The sequence below is a fragment of the Acinonyx jubatus genome, chromosome C1 (genome assembly GCF_027475565.1).
Source record: "Acinonyx jubatus isolate Ajub_Pintada_27869175 chromosome C1, VMU_Ajub_asm_v1.0, whole genome shotgun sequence".
NCBI classification, from domain to species: domain Eukaryota; kingdom Metazoa; phylum Chordata; class Mammalia; order Carnivora; family Felidae; genus Acinonyx; species Acinonyx jubatus.
In genome coordinates, this window is record NC_069381.1 from 30,216,750 (window position 1) to 30,236,520 (window position 19,771).

The 19,771-nt window shown below is 48.2% G+C and overlaps 1 protein-coding gene and 1 non-coding gene across 25 annotated transcripts in view; both read right to left on the reverse strand.

Moving 5' to 3' along the window:
* Positions 1-18,236, reverse strand: part of PABPC4 (poly(A) binding protein cytoplasmic 4) — a 49,502-nt gene extending 31,266 nt beyond the window's left edge. For 11 of the 24 annotated variants that reach the window (XM_053211980.1, XM_053211976.1, XM_053211983.1 and 8 more), the window contains exons 1-16: positions 17,503-18,222; positions 14,542-14,735; positions 13,664-13,779; positions 12,279-12,418; positions 11,835-11,929; positions 11,030-11,167; positions 10,339-10,434; positions 8,098-8,370; positions 7,677-7,764; positions 7,413-7,532; positions 6,823-6,909; positions 6,601-6,728; positions 5,132-5,225; positions 4,885-5,015; positions 4,562-4,664; positions 514-3,560 (exon numbers count right to left, since the gene is read on the reverse strand). In XM_053211980.1, the coding sequence (XP_053067955.1) occupies positions 4,575-4,664; positions 4,885-5,015; positions 5,132-5,225; positions 6,601-6,728; positions 6,823-6,909; positions 7,413-7,532; positions 7,677-7,764; positions 8,098-8,370; positions 10,339-10,434; positions 11,030-11,167; positions 11,835-11,929; positions 12,279-12,418; positions 13,664-13,779; positions 14,542-14,735; positions 17,503-17,695 (1,983 nt within the window). In that variant the 5' untranslated portion in view covers positions 17,696-18,222 and the 3' untranslated portion in view covers positions 514-3,560; positions 4,562-4,574. Of the gene's footprint in view, positions 1-513; positions 3,561-4,561; positions 4,665-4,884; positions 5,016-5,131; positions 5,226-6,600; positions 6,729-6,822; positions 6,910-7,412; positions 7,533-7,676; positions 7,765-8,097; positions 8,371-10,338; positions 10,435-11,029; positions 11,168-11,834; positions 11,930-12,278; positions 12,419-13,663; positions 13,780-14,541; positions 14,736-17,502 lie in introns of all 24 variants that reach the window. The other 13 variants (XM_015087457.3, XM_053211995.1, XM_053211953.1 and 10 more) reach the window with 11 other exon arrangements.
* Positions 9,944-10,078, reverse strand: LOC113599691 (small nucleolar RNA SNORA55). The gene has a single exon (XR_003420604.1). It is a non-coding gene; the product is annotated as a small nucleolar RNA SNORA55 (small nucleolar RNA).
* Positions 18,237-19,771: the final 1,535 nt, after the last annotated feature.

The following is a 19,771-nucleotide window of genomic DNA, read 5'->3' on the forward strand; positions in this document are numbered from 1 at the left end:
ACTCCCCCAGATGAGCAGAGTCCAAGGCCCTGCCACTGTTGCAGCTGAACTTTCCTGCTGCCTGCTGCTATTTAAAATCACAACGGCCAATAAGGGAAGTCTGGGCAGCAGGTGTGGTGGGGTATAGCTACCCAACATGGGGGTGTGAAACATTACTCAGACCTTTCAAGATTTTTCTAAAACTAGCTTCCTACTGAATCTTACTATACAGTTTATATATTAAATGATCAAATATCAAAGCCCCCAAATGGTTCCAATGTGGAGAAAGCCTTTCTTCAAATCCAACAAACTGTCAATCCAAATTTCAGCCCATAGCCACACCAGCATCCTGGCCTTGTTGTCCTTGGAACATTCCTTTTCCATCACCAAGATCATAGTCACGTTGACCTAGAGAGACATCCTCCTGAACTTCATTACATATCAACCGTAAACAATGCACATGACTTAAAATTCTTCTCAAATTCTTTTTCCGACATTAGGAATCTGAACAAGAGAGACATTGAAAGAACTCACCTGTTTCATAATCCAGGGAAAACTAATTATCCATGATGTCTCCAAACAGAAATAAAAGTAACACGAAGAACTTTGTTGTCTACCTCCTCTGCCAGCCCACCAGCAAAGAGGAAGTGCCTTCTGAACCAGTGCCCTCCATACTCTTGGTACAGATGCTCTGTTAGCAAGACAGCCACAGGGAGAAGAAGGAGTCCCCAGTCTTTTAGGTATACAAAATGACCGGTGAGGTACACTCTTCCCCTATCCCCCTTCAGACTTACATCTAGCCCTTGGTTACTGTGATAGGTTCACTGCCTCCAGTTTCACAATCTCTTCAATAGTTACTAGAATGATTCCAAGAAAGTGCAAATCGGATCACATCACTATCCAGCTTAGCTTAATAGTCTCCAAAAGCTCACCAACGCCCACAGGACGGAGCCCAAATTCCTTGACACGGCATATAATAAGACCTTCATAAGGTCTGAGCCTTGCCGACCTATCTAGCCTTCCTCCCTGAACGCAAGTCCCAGATGTTGGACTACTTCCTCTCCGGGCTCTTTTCTTGCTGCCCTCCATTCAGGCCACAGCTTTACTCATGATCTTTCAAACCCAGCTTTGGCCTCTGCGCTTCAGAAAGTTTGCCCTCACCTCTCCTGATGGAGTGAGTGTTCATTCCCCAAAGCCCTCAGCTCGACCCTCATCAACATTGTCTATTTTATGGTCACATCATGAGGCTTGCCAGCCCGCGCAGTAAGGCTGTTCCCAAAACTCCCCAACTATTCGGTGAATTCCTTCCTCTAAGGGGTCAGGGCTGCGGAGTTTATGGAATGAATGGGCTTGAGAGTTTGGAATGCGGTCTGAGGTCACAATAACAGATCTTACCAACTCTCCGAGACCAAGATCATAGAGGGAAAGGGCTCTGGGCAGCGCCAGGACCAGCAGAGCCGTCAAGTCGCGGGCGCTGCTCACAGGCTGAGGGGGCAGAGCCACAAGAGAAACCCACGCTAGCTCGGCAACGAACAACACGGTCTTGTCGGCAGCCATCTTGCTCCCTGGCTCTTCCGCCGGAAGCCGAAACCAGGCCCCGCCCCCGGACCCGACCTCTCGCTCGCTGGCGCAGCCGCTGTGCTCCTGGCCAGTGGCCTGCGGCGGATGTTTGGAGGGCACTCAGAATAGAGATCACAAATACATAGCGGCATTAACTGGGGAAGTCAAGAAATAGAAGAATCTACTTTAGATCCGGCCTTTGTTTCTAATTATTTTAATGCCAGTGTAACATAAGTGTTATATTCGTCTCAAATGTAAAATATAGTGATTCAATAATTCCAAATATTGCTGTGTGCTCAAGATAAATGTAACCTTGATCCCCTTCACCCGTTTCACTCATCCTTCCACCCATCTCCCCTCTGGTAACCAGATTGTTCTCTATAGTTAGTCTGTTTTTGGTTTACTTCTTTATTGGTCTTTGTTGTTTCTTAAATTCCGTATGTGAGTGAAATCCTAGGATATTTGTCTTTCTCTGGCTTATTTTGCTTAGCATTATACTCTAGTTCCATCCATGTTGTTGCAGACAGCAAGATTTCCTTCTCTTATGGCTGAATAATATTGCATTGTATATATACACGACATCTTCAGTCGTACATTTGTCGATGGACACTTGGGCTTCCATATTTGGCTATTTTAATAATGTTGCAATAAACATAAAGGTACGTGTATCCCTTTGAATTAGTATTTTCCTACTCTTGGGTAAACACCCAGTAGTGTGATTACTGGATCATAGGGCAGTTCTATTTTTACTTTTGAGGAACCTCCTTACTGTCTTCCATAGTGGCTGGGTTACCACTCACAGTGCATTAAGGGTTCCTACTTCACATCCTTGCCAACACTTCTTGTGTTTTTAAGTAGGCTCTATGCCCAACGTGGGGCTCAAACTCATGATCCTAAGTTAAAGAGTTGCATGCTTTACTGACTGAGCCACCCAGGTGCCCCAAGTTGTAGTTCTTTATATATTTTGAATCCTAAGCCTTTTTTAGATGTCATTTACAAACATCTTCTCCCATTCAGATTGTCCTAGTTTTCTTATTTCCTTTGCTGTGCAGATCAGGCCTTAGTTAATTTAAAGTGAAACCAGACCTTCAAGAAAATGGGGAGCCTGCTAAGAAGAATATTCCAAGCAAAATGATACCTTGGGTAAGGCCCTGAGAAAAGACAGCCTGCCAGGTTTCAAGGAAAAGGAGAAAGTGTTCCTGGAGGACAGTAAGGGCAAGTAGACTGGTTGACCTTGGCCAGGTGAGAATTGAGGACTAAAGGAACCACAACACACTTAGGACTCCAGCACTTGCTTGCTGTTGCCACTCAGACCTAGCCACCAAGCCTTTTCCCAGTGCCAGAGGAAATCTTAGCCGCATAATCAACCGAATGTAGGAAAGGGGACCCACAAACCCCAGCTAACACATCCAAGGAGGGAGGGGCCGGGTTTTGCTGATCTCCCCATACAGCTTTCATTCATGTGCCAACCCCAACCTGTACCCAATTCTCCCGTGCCAGACTTCTGTTCCCTGTAAGTTAAATGGAGGTCCATTATAAAACTCCTCCCACAACAATGCAACGGGACAGTTCTGTATACCTGGCTAACTCAAAATAGTCTGTTTATAACCATCAGGAAAGGATGATAGGCTATACATACTAAAAGTTACTTCCAGTGATAACTGAATTTAACAGGGTAAAACTGGTCAGAGTGAAACAGGACAGGCAGTTTTACGGAGATTTTTTTTCTTTATTGAGAAACTTAAGACTTGGGTACATCAAATAAAACCAATTTCTGGGGGAAAAAAATCAAAACCCACAATAGAAAAAAAAAGTTAACACTGTCTGGGCCATAGCAGAACCCAGAGAATATATTCTTTTAATTGAAAAACTCTAGGTAGGTGCTTCATAATTGACCTTTTGATACAAAATGACCTATTAAATTTCCAATTTGTGGTTCTTGGTGTTGAGGTCCATAGGACACGCTAGAAATCTTCAAACCTTGAGCTGAATTCCAGGAGGGGTTATTTGGCTTTTGAATCCTGAAAAGAAAAGCACCAACACAAATAAATACATAATCAGAAAAAGCGCAGAGATTCACTGAAATCTCTGGCTTTATAGAAGGTATTGTAGAAAGCGGTGCTTACTGACATGTGGGATGGACGATTGTGTTGGGACTGTCCTGTGCATTGCAGGATGTTTTAGCAGCATCCCTAGCCTCTACCCACTAGATGTGAGTAACACATCTCCAGGTATGACAACCAAAATAGGTCTCCGTTGGCAAATGTCCTCTCAAAGAGGCACCCCTGACTCAGAGTCACCCACTTTGAGGCTATGTACTTACTATACAGCCCCACCCCGCACCCTTCCTGGCCATCCTGTACCCAAAGTGATGGTTCACTTGCTTAAATCCCCAATGAAAAGTGTTCAGGCCTTTACCATATGCCCTTTTCCCTTGCCTCTGCCTATTTGGTTCTCTCCTTCCTCCACCAGGAGAGGCACCCACCAGTCCCTGTCAGAGGTCCTAGTTAAGCTTCACTCACTCTGCAGATGGGGGCCATGGCCTCCAGGTCCAGGAATTGACTAAAACCACACCCTGTAACTGTAGTCAGGTGTGTCCGCCTCTCCCACCTTACACAGGGCCTGTGTCCGTTGTGTTCTCAGAGCTAAGCAGTGGCTTCACACGCAAGCTCACCTCACCAACCTTAAGCCAAACCAGGGAGATGTTCACAGAAATGAGGCTGTGGGATCAGATTATGACAACACCTTGTATATCCATCTAAACAAAAAAAATCATTCTTGAAAAAGATCTAACCAGGTGCTCCTTATGGAGAAAACTGCCCTGTTTGCTCCTTATAATTTACAACCTGTTCTCTCTTTTCTCCAAATTAACTCCTTCAGATTATAGAAAATCCTCGGGTGACAGCCTGCCCAAGTTATCAGGTTAAATAGCAGAAACATGGCTCTATATGCTGCCCCTAATCTTTTAGGAAGATCTTCACAAGTCAAAACCATTGCAAAAAACAAAAACAGCCAAACATACGGTTTTTCCTTGTCTAAGAGGTAGCAGCAGCAACAGCGCCCACCTTCTGGGCAGCTTCTTTCTTGGCATGATGAGCCTGTAGAACCGCCACAGCTTCATCCACCTGTGAGGAATCTCCAGGTGGTCAGTGACATCTGAGGAGAGGCCCTCCACCCCTCCCTGGTGCCCAGATCCAGTAGTAGGGTCTCCTGGTGCTGCCTGCTCTTCCCAATACCCACCCCACAAGCAGCCTTCCGTCTCTCTGCTGAACCAGGATGCCAAGGCCACCCCTCGTCCTCCCAGGCGGAACAAGTGAAAGCCGAAGGGTCTAGAAACCAGCTCACCTTGGAGCGGAGAGACTCAGGGGACTCCAGCATGTGCAGCAGCTCAGAGTTGTCAATCTCCAGCAGCATTCCTGTGATTTTTCCAGCCAGGTTTGAATGCATGGTTTGGATGAGTGGGAACAAACGTTCTCCTGGGGGAAGAATATTTAATTAAAAACCAGGTTGAATCCCAGTAAAGAATGGACACGGGTATCCAGGTTAGTACCAGGTTCTGGCTCCCTCTTCTGCCAACACATGGGTCACTCACCCAACATCTGCTTCTGTTCCTGGGGGGGTGCTGCAGCCAACATGGAGGCGGTCAAGGGCTCCTGCCCCTGCACATGGACCGCAGGCTGGGGTGCCTGGGAATCAGGAGAGGCAGAAGGTTAGCATCAAGGAAAGGACATTTGATGGTCATGAACCTGACCATTTGCTCTCAAAGCCTACTATGTGAAAGAGAGAGAGGTGGATGTCCTTGCTGCCAAGGAACTAATCGCGGTCTTGGGGAGGAAGGGGTTACATGAGCAACAGAGGGGTACACAGCATAAACAAAAACCAACTACAATGAAAACAGCATGCAGGGCACCTGACGGTTAAGTGTCTGACTTAAGCTCAGGTCACAATCTCACAGTTTATGGGTTTGAGCCCCGTGTCAGGCTCTTTGCTGACAGTTCAGAGCCTGGAGCTTGTTTTGGATTCTGTGTCTCCCTCTCTCTCTGTCCCTCCCCTGCTTGTGCTCTCTCTCCCAAAAGTAAACAAAACAAAACAAAAAAAAGGAAACAGCATGCTATTAGAAAAGACATGAGCCTTGTAGGTTTATTTTCTTACTCAACAATTATCAAGTGATTCCATTTATAATTATATCCCACATCACTTTATTATACCAAATGTTTTTAAAGTTTACTTATTTCTTTGGGGGGGGGGGGGGAAGGAAGGGAGGGCACATGTGAGTGATCAGGAAAGGGGCAGACAGAGGGGATCCAAAGCAGGCTCTGTGCTGACAGCAGAGAGCCTGATGTGGAGCTTAAACCCACGAACCGTGAGATTGTGACGTGAGCCAAAGTCGGGACACTTAACCGACTGAGCCACCCAGGCACCCCATATCAAATGTTTTTATTCTATCAAATGCTTAAGGACTACCAACATACACTGTCAACGCCAGTCACAACTCTAAAAGTAGGGCCCTGTAGGCAAAAGCTACATAAGCAAAGTTCTGAGGCATCTCCAATTTAGAGAGCATGAAGTAGGAGCAGGCAACTCAGGGGTCACAAGGCTAAGTGTTAAGTGTGGCTCCTCTAAGCAAATTACTACTGAGTTCTGGGTCTAATCCCCCAACCCCAACTTAACATCTCTGAAACTGAATGTCTCATCTGTAAAATGAAGTTCTTTACTGCCTTAATGTACCAATCTTACAGAGAGGCTAAGCATCAACTCAGCCAGTGGAAATGAGAAGCTCAAAGAGCTAAGCGAGCACACATGTTGTAAAAAGGAAGGCAGAAGCACCAGCTGTTTCTGAGGCTGGGGCATTTCTAAGTAAATTATTATGGGGGGGAAGGCTTTCCAGCCCCTTTCCCTCACAGTAAAGAAAGCCCCTAAAAGGCAGCGTCATCATAGAAAACACAACACCCTGACACAGAGCAGGCATTAATGGCTGTTGAAGGAATCAAAGCAAAGATATCTTTTCAATCAAATGCAAACAGGGCAGATCCTTTCAGCATTCCGTTTGGTAGACCTCACCTGCAGAGGCTGGATGGCAGGGTGAGGGCTGCGGACACTGGAAGCGTATTTATAAGGTGCAACAGCCCGAGGAGCAGCAGCAGCAACAGCAGCACGAGGTGCTAAGGTCTGCACAGCTGTGGGAACACCTTAGGAAAAGAATAAGTAAAATTAAAGCCAATCAGTCTGGGCAAAGACCCGTCAAATCCCATCTTTCCCCATTCTGTGTGCATCCAATACCACCTCCAGACTGGCAGCTGTCAGTCAGCCCTTGCTGGGCGGCACCAGCCCCACCAAAGTCCATAGCCAAGCGGTCCGGGCACTCAGACCCTACAACAGACCAGCAAATGCACATCAGTGTCGGCAGCAGAGGTCCAACTGGCCACGTCCCACGGAAGGAGCAATTCCAAAGCATGTTCACACAACACATCACACGTGGAGCCACTACTGCTACTTTCGAGGAACAGCCAACAGATAACATACAACTCTTCCCGCCTCTTGGAATACAGGACACATTCTGTAAACAACAGTTTCCTTCAATCTCCCAACCCCACCCAAAAGAATAGGCTGCCTCTGTAGTCATCCAGCTAACAAGCATCTATAATTAACCTTTTTCACATGAGTCACCAATGAGCAAAAAAATCTTAAGTCACCGACATAGCCCTAGAACTCCCATGGTTTCTCTGCTCTTTAAGTACCAACCAGAGCACACAGCTAAGATTACAGAACCAGAACTCGAACATGAGCCCAACGAAGTGACCAACTCTGGGCAGAAGCTAGTCAACCTGACTCCCTCCTCCCCAGGCCACGCTTCTCAAGGCCAGTTTGCTCACCGACTCTCTGAGCAGTAGTAGGGAGGCCACGAGAGGCCGGAGCATTACCAGTTGGAGCCAGATGGCGAAGAGCTGGACGAGGCCCAGACTGGCGTATAGCACTTGGCATTCCTTGGAAGCCTGGTGAAGACAAAAACTTGTGCATCACTAATCAAGCATATGGACCACAACCTAGGCTGTGCCTCAGAGGGGGCAAGGAGGAGAGGCGGGGAGACCAGAATAGGTTTATCCTGGGTGACCAAGTCACCGTTCCCCACCACCTACCTTGAGGTCTCCCACCTTGCTGCCAGCGTGGATTAGGCCTCATCTGTGCTAACTGGTTAGGTGTGTAATACGGAGGTCTTCCCTGAGCCTGCAAGAAAGAGCATCCGAGCCCTTTTATTTGAAGGGCCTGAATCCACATGAAAGATCTCATCCTACTGCCAGGCCCAAGGCTAATTAAGCAGAAACTCTCTACTCAAAGGCGGGGGGGCGCGGCAGCCGCAAGGCCAGTTAATGGGGATTCTTTTAACTGGGGGGCAGGGAAGGAAGAGGGAGGGAGAAGAGAAATATCTTCATTTTCATGGATCCTAACTCCAACAGTCTGAACTCCAATATCCAAAACCCCTCTCCCCCACCACCACAGGCTGCCGGAGCAGTTGTCAGGGGGCAGGTTCCAAATATCCATGAACACAAGCAGACCCACCTGTGGAACTGCTGGCACAAAGTAGCCACCAGCTGCAGGCTGGAACTGATTTAAGATGGCATTGGCAGGAAGTGCTCTCATTCCAGCCACCCGCTGCATATACTGGTTGGTCAGGTGAGCCTTTCTCTCTTCCTTTCTCTGGGCCAGGGCGACGTACAGCGGCTTGGAGCCCACGATGCGTCCATTCATCTCAGTGACCGCTTTGGTCGCCTCTTCAGGAGATGAGAAGCAGACAAAGCCAAACCCTTTGCTTCTCCCATCCTCCAACATTACCTACAAAGGGACCAGCTACTTAAGGAAAAAGTGTTCTATGTTGGGGGACAGCTATTAAGAGTCAAAAACCCTGGGTCCTGCCGCAAGAGTCCCCAAGTGTAGGATAAGGGTTCTCAGCCTTGTGCCAGGATGTCCCACAGGCCAATTAAGTCACAACCTCTAAGGACAGGACCTAGGCATTTTCACTTTGTTACATCTCCGGGTGATCCTAAAGTTTCCAAACACTATGACATAGCTAATGGTTAAACCAGGAACTCAAAAGATGTTTCCTGATACCTGAAGCATAGCTACCTTTGGCTACCCACTAGAAATCTGGGCAGTGTCAAGCTATTTACTTGCAGAACTCATCTGCTCAAGACCTTGGTGCACAAAACCTTAATCATTGCTTATCAAGGTTAGGATATGGTTTTGAATTACCACATGCGGGCAGGAATTACAAAACCAATGACCACCACCATTAATCCAACAGCAGAAAGATGGCCAGCTGGGAGAGACAGCTGGGATTCTCGTCCCAACTCTAATCTCTAAGCTGCATGACCTTAACATTTACTTGCCCTCTGTGAGCCTCAATGTCCATGATGACCTCTAAGGCAAACTACCACAAAACCACATGTCTACTGGTTCTCTTCCCACATACAGCTAGTCATTCATGGATAGCTCTTTATCCTCACCTGAGAAGGTGACTTATTGCTTTCCCTGGTCTACATCCTCAGAAATAATCGTAGCAACAGGACGAGGCATGCTTGGCACCATTTTGTGTCTTAGCTCGCTGCCTGGACAGCCTCCTGAGGTGGAGGACATGAGAGTAAGGATGCATATCAACCCAACATCTTTCTACCAATGAGATGGGCCAACACGGTGTATGAAAACATGACACCCTGATCTTGAAAACAGGGGCTGTGAAACTTGAAAGACCTGGTTCTTTTGTTCTTTTCCTGCCAACTTAAGCACTGTGCTGATAAGCAAGGAGAGACCATCATTCTTCACACTGATGGAAGGCCAGTGAAGGAAGTGATAAGAGGGAAGGGCCAAGGAAACAAGGAACCCGACAGGGTGGCCTCTGGTCAACTCTGCTACAACTGATAATGTTCCTTTGACAACGCTCCCAGGTTGTGCACGACTTAAACTAAGGGCCAAGACAGGGTCACACCAAAGTCTTTTTACCAGACCACTTGGCCTCTTTCTCATCCCTGAAAAGACTCTGACACCTGCTGCACCTCTGCTGAGCAGGAACAGCATGTGCCTCAAGGCTACAACCCAAAACTTTCACACGCCATCCACTCCCATCACACCCCCGCTATGGACCAAGGACGTGCGGCACACCATCCTCTAACGAGTGTACTCTTGCCCAAGGACTCCCAATTCCTTATCTCCACAAGGGGGTTCATACTCACTCACCCTGCTGTATCAGTTGATAGGACTATCAAACACCACCAAGCAGACGACACACATGGCAAAATGTGGAAGAGTCATCTTTCCACTCCTCTTTGTGTGCCTTTAGCTTTTATAAGGCCAGGACAGAAGTTCCTAACCCCAGCTCCCAAGTCCTCAAACACCTTCATTCAAGGACAAAGTGTGTGGCAGAGTTGTAGAGACAGGCCCCAAGACAAATGGAAAACAACCCATCTGGATTTCCTCTGCTCATACTGTTGCACCATCTGTCCCCACACCAGCACAAAGCAGCAAAGAATGGGAAAGATTCAGGTGCTTGAGGGGCGTTGGCAGGAGGGACTGCTCAGATTCACCTCCATACCTCAGTGCCTGGGAGAGATGGTGCCATTTAACCTAATGAAATTCCATTCTCCAGAGCACATACTCAGATGCGTAATATTGGAGGCCAGGAGGAATTATGCTAGATGAATGTGATAGCTATTTTCAGCAACGAACACAATTTAGATTCCACTCCTTCAATGAAATAAAAAAAATTACAATTTCTACTTTCAATCTCCAAACCACAGTATAAAATACCTTAGCGCTGGTGATTGATCCAAAAGGAGAAAACTCTTTTCTTAACTTCTCATCATCAATGGTGTCATCCAAGTTCTTAATGTAGAGATTCACTCCCTGAAGCAGAGGGGCCACAGTTAATGCACATCTGTACCCTATAGATGCCCTGAGACACTGGTTCTCAAAATGTGGTCCCCAGACCAGCAGCAACCACCTCCTTGGACGCTTCTTAGAAAAGCAAATTCTCAGACCAGGACCCCAGAAATTCTGGGGCTCAGAAAGCCATGCTTTCACAAGCCCTAAAGGGGACTCTGATGCAGGCTCAGGGTTGAGACTTCTGCCGCAGTTTCTGAAGGGACCCTCAATAAGGGTTTGGAATGCTCTGACCATTCATTGTCCCCAGCAAGGCTCTTGCCACCATTCCAACAAAAGGCAATCATTTAAGTAAAAAGAACCCACATGACTAAGAACAATAGACTGAGGCTTCCGGGAGTGAGTCCCTAAATAATACATCAATCTCTTTTGCCCTTGTTCTAGAATCACTGCTGTATCTGGTAAGTATATCCTTCCAAACCTGGGGATCTTGGGAGAAAGGAGAGGAAGAGGCAGTTTCCCAGTTCCCAAAGAGAAAGGCTGATAAACAGAAAGGCGCTCTTGTCGGGACTGCACAGTAAACCCTCAGTGGGGAGGCTGTGCTGAGACCACCTCTCACCTGATACCGACTAATTCTCTCTTGCTTCAGCTGTTCAAATTTCCGCTTTAACTCGGCCTGCCGTTCCACTTTCTTCTGTGCGCGGCCTACAAAAATGACTTTCCCACTGATTTCTTTTCCATTCATCTCTTCCACGGCCTAAAGAGGAAACACAGGTCTTAAAACTAAGACGTAGAGGCTGGGCCCTTGCCCTGGAGGCCTCAAAGTCCCACCAAACATTCGGAGAGAAGGAAATCTTTCCTACAGGGTTAAAAACTAGTTTAATTCCATTTCTGAAGCCAGCTAAGCAAATCCAAACTTCCTCATGAGTAAAAGGGGGTTACTACTTAAATGGATTATTGGTCCATATGTTACAGGAAAAAAAATGGTAGTTTTATAAATACAAGCATGGCAGACATGAGCCAAGGCTTATAATCTGGCTGTAGCTAAGTCTCTCAGGTTCTCTTGTGGGCAGTGAGTGATGTATGTCAAGGGCCAGCACCATGCTTTATCTACAAAAATAGCTGCTGCCCTGTTATCAAGTCAGCAACTCCTGAGGGAAGACGGAGTCCCCTCACTATGAATGGAAGCAAACATCCATCCTACTCTTTCAACCTACAGGGCCGAACAGCTGAGGTGACAGGCTACATGCCCGGTGCTTTGGGAACAGGTAAATGATGTATTACCATGAGAAGTCCCTCAGGCCAGTAACTGCATCACTACGGTACCCGGGCAATTCCAGTTCTACTCTATTTACCAGCCAGGCCTGACCACACTCAGGGGCCACTTCCTGAAAATTTCTCCCCGACCCTTGTGGTACTCTCACCTTATTGGCATCCTCGTGTTTTTCGTAACTCACAAAGCCAAAGCCTTTGGATTTCCCACTGGGATCTCTCATCACCTTGACACTTAGGGTCTTACCTATTACCAAAGGACAGAACTATTAGTAACACCATCTCTACTGCAGCTCAAGGAGAGAAGGCTTCTCTAAGTGTCCAAATGAAGCCAATTCTTGCTGAACCCAGATGGGGTCCAGAAAGAGGCACGGTGCCTGGTCTTCTAGTTCTGACCAAGCTACTGGAAAGGCCCTGGGGCTGGGACAAGGTAGGATAAAGCCAAGAGTCTATTCCTATCTACTCTGTGACCCTGTCACACAAGGTAGTTTACTTCTGGGCCTAGGTGCCCTTGTCTCTTAAACAACTAAGAGCCACACGTTTTAGGTCTGGTGAACTGTGGAAGGGGGCACATGGGGCAAAGAAGCCCAACTTACCAAACTGACTAAACAGCTCTTTCAGGCTCTCATCATCCACCTCTTCCCCAAAGTTTTTGATATAAACATTGGTGAACTCCTTGGCTTTGGCTCCAAGCTCGGCTTCCCGCTCTTTTCGAGACTTGAATCTGCCCACAAACCTAAAAAGAAATCATAGGAAACAGTGACTACCCAGAAGAACAAATCAGGTTTCCAGGGGCCCAAAGGAATACAGGTTAAAGACTGACAGGAGAGGTTAAAACACACAAGTCCCCATCCAACCACCAAGAGAGCAAGCTCAGAGATGCCCCAACTCCCCAGCAGAAAGAGAGAGGCAGGACTGTCCTGCAAGGATCAGTCCCAGGACTCCTGGCTCAGACCAGGGCTACTCCTACCACATCACACTGCCTTCATGAAGAAACCTGGTGACCATTATTAAAACGTTCATTTCTGTGCATCTATGTAAATGCATAGAAAAGGTCTGGAAGGATACAAACCAAACTGTTAACAGTGGTTAATCCTAGGGGTGAGATTGCTAGAGTGAACTATGAGGTAGCCTTTGCTTTTGCACTTCGCACATTCTGGTGTTTGCACTTAATGGGAAAATGTATCCACACACTGAATATCTTTAGATCTCTTTCCAGTGATACCTTTGGAAGACTTGACCATTGGCCACATACACATTATCAATGCAATCCATCCCCTAGTCTGTTCAACACAAAGGACAGAAATGATTTTTGCTTGTTATAGCCAAGACTTATTGTCCCTTCTCTCTCCCTGAATGGCTTAAGACTCTCTTGTCCCCATTCTGCAATAACCATACCAAAGCGAGAAGGTCTACTATTAACAGCGTCTTCTGCAATCAGAGATTTTTTCATTATAACCAAATTAAGCATTACTGTGGAGCCAGCCTTGTATGAGAAGGCCACTGAGTCATAAGTTAGCCAAGTGGAGATCTGGGGACAATTTGGCATCAACTCCTAGCAAATGACCCCACGGACAGACCTGAATCACAGGAAGGCCAAGGTCACATGGCTAGTACACAGCTCCTGGTCAGTCCAGGGCCCTCTCCACTCTGCCGCTGGCCAAGACCCCTGCTCAGAAAGGGCTCAGAGCTGCCTTCTAGCAAGCCCCAGTTGCCGATGCTCATAAAACCCACGGACGAATGATGCTTTTGAGGGAGAGGCGGCAGGCAGGCCATGGCTTGGGCAGGAAGCCCACCTTGGCGAGTCAAAAGGGCTGCCACGGCTCGGGCAGGGAGACTCACCAGCCCTGGAGTGGAGAGGTAGGAGCAGGCCACACTTGGGCCGAGAGAACCAGTAGCCGCCTTGTGTGTGCCAGTTAATACCGAGGTGGGGCCACGGCTGGCTCATGCGATGGCTGTTGCTCCGGACTGGGACACTCACACTTTGCGGTCATTGAGGAGCATGCCGTTCATCTTCTCGATGGCCTTGTCAGCAGCCTCTTGGGTCTCGAAGTGGACAAAGGCATAACCCTTAGAGCCGTTCTCATCACACACCACCTGTCAAAGACAAGGGGGGGCCACTTTAGCACCACTGGCATCTCCAGGTATTTGACAACCACATGACCTTCTCCTCAGAGTCTCCTGTGTCCAAGAGGCCGCTAGCCCATCCATAGTCAAAAGATAGGAGACTCCAGCAGATAAGGTTTTTCCTAATAGTGAGCACACTACAAGGGACCTAGTGATGTTCCATTTACAAATGGCAGCCACTATTAGGCTGCTTCCAGTCCAAATGTTTTATTTCATTAAAAAAACATTGAGATCTGGGTGCAAAACCACCGTGCCGCAGAAAAAGTGATCAATGGCCAAGCCCACAATACAATTTCAGTCTAGTAGGGAGTCAGATACCACCACCACACCAGTTGTACTAAATTCTCCACAAAAACAGGTGCAAAGGGAAGGAAGGAAGAGGATGAATTTATACTTCTGAGATGACTAAGTATAGCTGCCTGGAGACCAGAGGCACTGCTCTACTTCTCCCCCCAGAAAAGATAAACTCTTCAATGCCCTCCAAAGGTAGAAAACAGAAAGGATATTTCAGGCAGAGGGAAGAATAAACAGAGAAACAAAAGCACCTGCTGGTTATACTGGATTGTGACACAAGATTATCTACAGGGAACTTTTAGCCTTTGGAGCCATTTCCAGCCAATTACCATCGCCCAATATCCCATCGCCCAATTCCAAGGCTGCTCCCCATTTGGTATTTATCTTGTTTTCATGAGTCAATGATTATTCTACTGAAATCATTTAATCAATGCTTACCTTGCAAGACAGAATGTTTCCAAAAGCAGAAAAAGTATCATAAAGTGCCTTGTTATCTATAGATTTGTCCAGATTCTTGATGAAGACATTTCCCACACCAGATTTTCTCAAAGAGGGATCCCTCTGAGACCACATGATACGGATTGGCTTTCCCTTAATCACATCAAAGTTCATGGTATCCAAGGCCCGCTCAGCTGCAAGAGAGAAACATATTTCGGTCAAGGATATAAAGCATCACTCTGTGCAGACAACTGCCACCATCCCAGGAACAGAGGACTCCAAGACTTTTCAAGGTAATCACTGTGATAAAAGGCAACTCTATTAAAATTAAAAGGCATCAGATCCCTCCAGCCTGCGTTGCCAGTGAGGGTAGACATTCTGGCCAGTTGCTCCCACTTCCTGGCACAAGTCTCCAGCCCTCTGGACCTGCACCCTTGTTGTGTAAAAGGGGTAGGCGAGAGCATCTAAATGGCCTTCTGGCACCAATATCAAGTCACAATTCCATACATTTGACCGAGCTCTATCAGTTATAAAGATCTGCTGCTGACCACCCATGGTGACACAGGTGGAACAGTTGTGATATCATCTATTTCATAAAATGAGCAAACTTATGTCCAGGATGGCTAAACCGTGCAGCTAACTAGTGAGTAAGAAACTAATACTAGATTTTCTGATTATTTTTCAGTTAGATATTGCATCAAATTACCAACGAGTGTCATTTAGTCTACAATCTGTCTGTCTAGGAAACAAGTGACAGAACAAAACCTAGGAACAACTGACTGGGGAGATAGCGCTATCCGTTTCTTGTATCTTCAGCCCACTTTCTTGTATTTTCAATTTCTGAGAACAGAAAGATTCGAAAGGCCTCAAAATGATAAATACTAATGGTCACACATGGAAATATTTTTATTATCAGGATGATAAAGATGAAACCGCATCTTTCTGCCTAAGCACACAGTGCAGTAGACTCTGCACCTAGTGGTTTCAGGGCCTTGTGAAGTCTTAATCTGAGTTCTGTGGAATTCCGGACTTCAAGTGCCCTGGTGCTCAGCCAAGTTTTCCATCCACTGCTTTGGGATGCTTCTTTGGCTTCCCAACAAACCCATGTGTGTACCAAAAAGGACCAGAAGCTAAAACGTACCATCACCTGTCAGCAGGAACGCTTCTCTTATTGGCGACAAGTTCCCAGAGCTGGTGGCCACTTTTCCTGACTTACGCGATGAAACCCCCAGAATCTCCTCCATGAACAGACTGCAGGGGGGTAGTTCTCCTGTCTCAAGGAACCACCTCACTTATAACAGGGACAAAATTCCCTAACCCTGCCTCTCCACAAGCTCAGCTGTCCAGTCAGCCAAGGGAGTATCTCCTTTTCACCCCTTTCCAACCACCCTTCCCACCTTCTCAGGTGGCCTCATTGACTCTGGGAAGGAAAGAGGTCAGAGAAAGGGGAGACTGGGCAGCTCCAACTGCCCAGAAAAGTCCAGGCACAGAAGCAGTCACTTGTGATGGCTCTCTGCAATCCACAGCCCAGGACCCCAAACTGTGTCTGACTGATTAGCAGCAAAGAAGCCATTTCAACACAGCTCCTCAGTGTCTTTCCAGACAGTGCTGCAGAAGGCAAGTCGGCTTAGCCTAACAAATCTGGCTGCACTTATTTATAGCAGGGAGAGGTCCTGCAGAGGCATGTGTTGGCAGACACACTGACCAATGGCTTCTGCTACTATCTCTAAGTGACAGGACTTTTGTTCAGAAAGTGTCAAAAAGGCAGGCAACTGCCAATGTATCCACCACTCCCCCTAAAAAGGCCACACTTGGCCACCTTTGTGCCCTCCCTCTGGCCAGACACAACTCAGAGCACACAGAATTGATGGTATCAGTGCCTCTTGTCTCTCAACAAGTCCAACTCTCTGGTCTCAGCTGCAGCTCGGGCAAGTGACATTCTCTGTGTTTCATGGACAGTGAACAAAGTGTGGACAAAAATAGGGACCCAGAGATCCTTTGCCACAGAATGGCTTGTTTCCCCCAGTAATGGTGTCTACAGTTGTTCCCTTTTAATCTGAAGTCACGTGCAGCCCCTGATTAGGTTTCCTCTGGCCTCCCTCCGGCCACGCCTGCAGCATACCTCTTCACTGTTCCAAGCAAGGGCCCAGTCTGGGCTGGCGGGGCACTGCACTGGCAGTCCCAGCTGAGCCTCCCACCTCCTGCAGTCCCTTTGCCCTCTCTGGAGTCCCATTTTCTTCAAATGGGATGAAGGAAAAGGGTTTAGACAAGGGTAAGGCACTGTTCACAGGTGGGGCGATAATCCCCACCAGCCCAGTTTCCACAGTGTTTCCCCAGACTACCTGGCTACCCTTTCTCCACACTTCAGGGCTTTGTCCAGAGAGTAAAGGACCCTTCCACCCCAGGAGCAAAGCCGGAGACCCGGGAGCTGGTCTGGCACATGCAGCGCTGGTGGCGCCAATACAAGTCCCTGCTCAAGTAAAACCAACAGAATTGTTCTCACTGCTTCCTACCTTCCCTGAAAGACCCCTTATCAGCACAAAATCAGACAGACTCAGTCCAGGGTCAAAGTAGGGGAGATGGCAGCAGCTTTAGAACCTAAAATTCTGGCAGGAATTGTGTTTCAGATGTTCTGCCTTTTCGGCAGGCCTGTGAGGGGCAGGAGCCCATACTCACTGACCAGACAAGGTTCCCATTAAAGCAGGACCATGCACACAATGGAATGACAGTGACTTCCTCCAAATCCCGTTTTACAGTCTCCTTGGGTTCCAACCCCACTGCCACCACTGATTAGCCCAAGGTCACCCAGTTAGCAAGCAGTGGAAGCGAGATTGAAACTCCGGTCACCTGATGCCAGGATCCTCATTCTCAACCCCTGCATCCTGTGCTCCCCACCTCCATGGGGTAGACTCCTAGGGTCCCCTAGGATCTCATGAATTTGTGGATATAGCGTCTACTCACCGTCAGCCGGCTGCTGGAAGTTGACGTAGGCATAACCCAGGGAGCGGCGGGTGATCATATCGCGGCAGACCCGGATGGACAGCACAGGCCCCGCAGGACTGAACTTTTCGTACAGCATGGCCTCGGTGACGTCCGAGTGCAGGTCACCCACGTAGAGGGAGGCCATGGGGTAGCTGCTGGCCGCAGCGTTCATCTCCCCAGCCCCCACCACCCCGAGCCCCGCCAGGAGAACTTCTTATAGGGACCACACAGGACAAAAGGGGCTCTTCTCGGAGCCGTGGCCCGCGCCGCGGCTCACAGGTGGCAGACTGAAGCTAAGAGACGCCGGAGTAGCTCAGAGACACGGAGGACCGGAAGGAGTTCAGGGACAGCTCGTTTGAGACTGCAAAACCGCAGACAAAAGGCTCTCAAAAACAATATGGCCCTCCCTGGGAGTTTGTAATTTGCAGCTGTCCTAGTCTGAAGCTCCAAATTTCAAAAAAGAAAAAAAAATAACGTATTAAAACGGGGACTCCCCTCCAAATTATAAAAATTCTTCAAGAGGCGACCAAATGGTGCCCACGGCGGCCTCCAGGACACGCGTTTCTCTATAAATATAGGCCTCGGGCTCCCGGCGGTTTAAGATTACAGCAGCCAGGGGAAGAGGGAAACCAAATCTTGGTCGGTGCCGACTCGGCAAGCCCCGGGGGCCGGGCGCGCAGCCGCCTCCCACGCCGGGCCGGCGAAGGGCAGCGCGGACACGTGGTGCGCCCGGGGCCGGCGCGCTGGGGGCGAGGGCGGCGGGCGCGGGGCTGCCACGCGGCGCGGGGGCGGCCGGAGCGGAGGCGCGTGGACGCGGGCGGGCGGCTCACCACCGGACCGACGGACGCCAAGGTGCGGCGGCGGCGGGCGCCGGCAGGCCGGAAGCGTGCAGAAGTGACTTCCCCGCGGGTTCTCCGAGGACGATGCGCTTTTTCTTTCTCTCTCTCTCTCCCTTCTTTTTTTTTTTTTTTTTTAGATTTTAAAGCGTTTTCGGTTTTTTTTACTCTTTTCCTGTTTTTCCTTCAGGCTGCTGGGCCTGAAAGCGGCAGAGGCTGCGGCGACCCGGGGCGGAGAGAGGCGGCCGGGGGAGCCACCGCTCCATTTATACCCGCCCGCCCCGGGCGCTGCTGGTCGAAGGGCGCCTCGCGACCTGGGCGCAGTCGTGCCCGCCCACTCGGCCCGGGGGCCCGAGGCGGGGCGGCCACGCGAGAGCGACCCGGCGCGGCCGCGCGGCGCCACAGCGACCCCTGGCGCGCGGAGGACCGTTCCGCTGGGGTCTCCGCCGGACCCAAGGGCGGCTTTCCTGACGGCGCGACTGTATACACCACCTGCCCCTCCGGGAATAGATAGAGCGCCTTCAACCCACCCACACACGTAACGTCTAGGATCCGTGTGTTGCTTATTGTAAAATAAAGCTGACATGAAATAAGTATAATTATATAATAAGTGGTTTATTATGTAAATGTTTGGGTGCAAATACAGAAGACATTCTGATGTTTTCAGTATACTAGGACCTAGAGGGAGAGGTACCGAGAACCCGACAGCCACATCTGCAGTAATACCCATGGGTGATGGGATTAAGTGTTGGGAAAGCTTCCAAGGAACAAAATGCAATCATCCCTCTATTTACATGGTGGTGGCATTCCTGGAAATTTAGTTGACATTTAAGGGCGCAAAAATATTTCTGCTTGGGCGGGGGCAGAGAGGGGAATAGATTTGAAATGGGTAAAGGGAATTTAGAGGTACAAACCTCCAGTTAAGAAATAAATCACGAGAATGAAATGTACAGCGTAGGAAATACCGTCAATAATATTGTAATAACTTTGTACAGTGACAGAGGGTAACTACATGTACAGTGGTGAGCATTTCATACCATATATAATTGTTGAATCACTGTGCTGTGCACCTGAAACTAATATGTCCACTACCCTTCAGCAAAAATGTTAAAAATAAAAAATACTTTGTTTCCACATAAAAAGGAATCCAGTGTAGACTTCAACAGTTATAAAAAGTTTTTTCATCCACGTGAGAATCTAGTAGGTCATTTGAAAGTCATGTGGTATATGGGACGAGTCTACATTATGTGGGACTGTCCCATGTGTTGCAGGATATACAACATCCCTTCCGCCAAAAATGCCAGGAACCACCCTTCTCATCGCTATGACAAACGAATCCAGAAATTAACAAAGGGCCCACAGACACTCCCATTGAAAATCAATGATTTAAGTAAAGCAATGAAGAAATACAC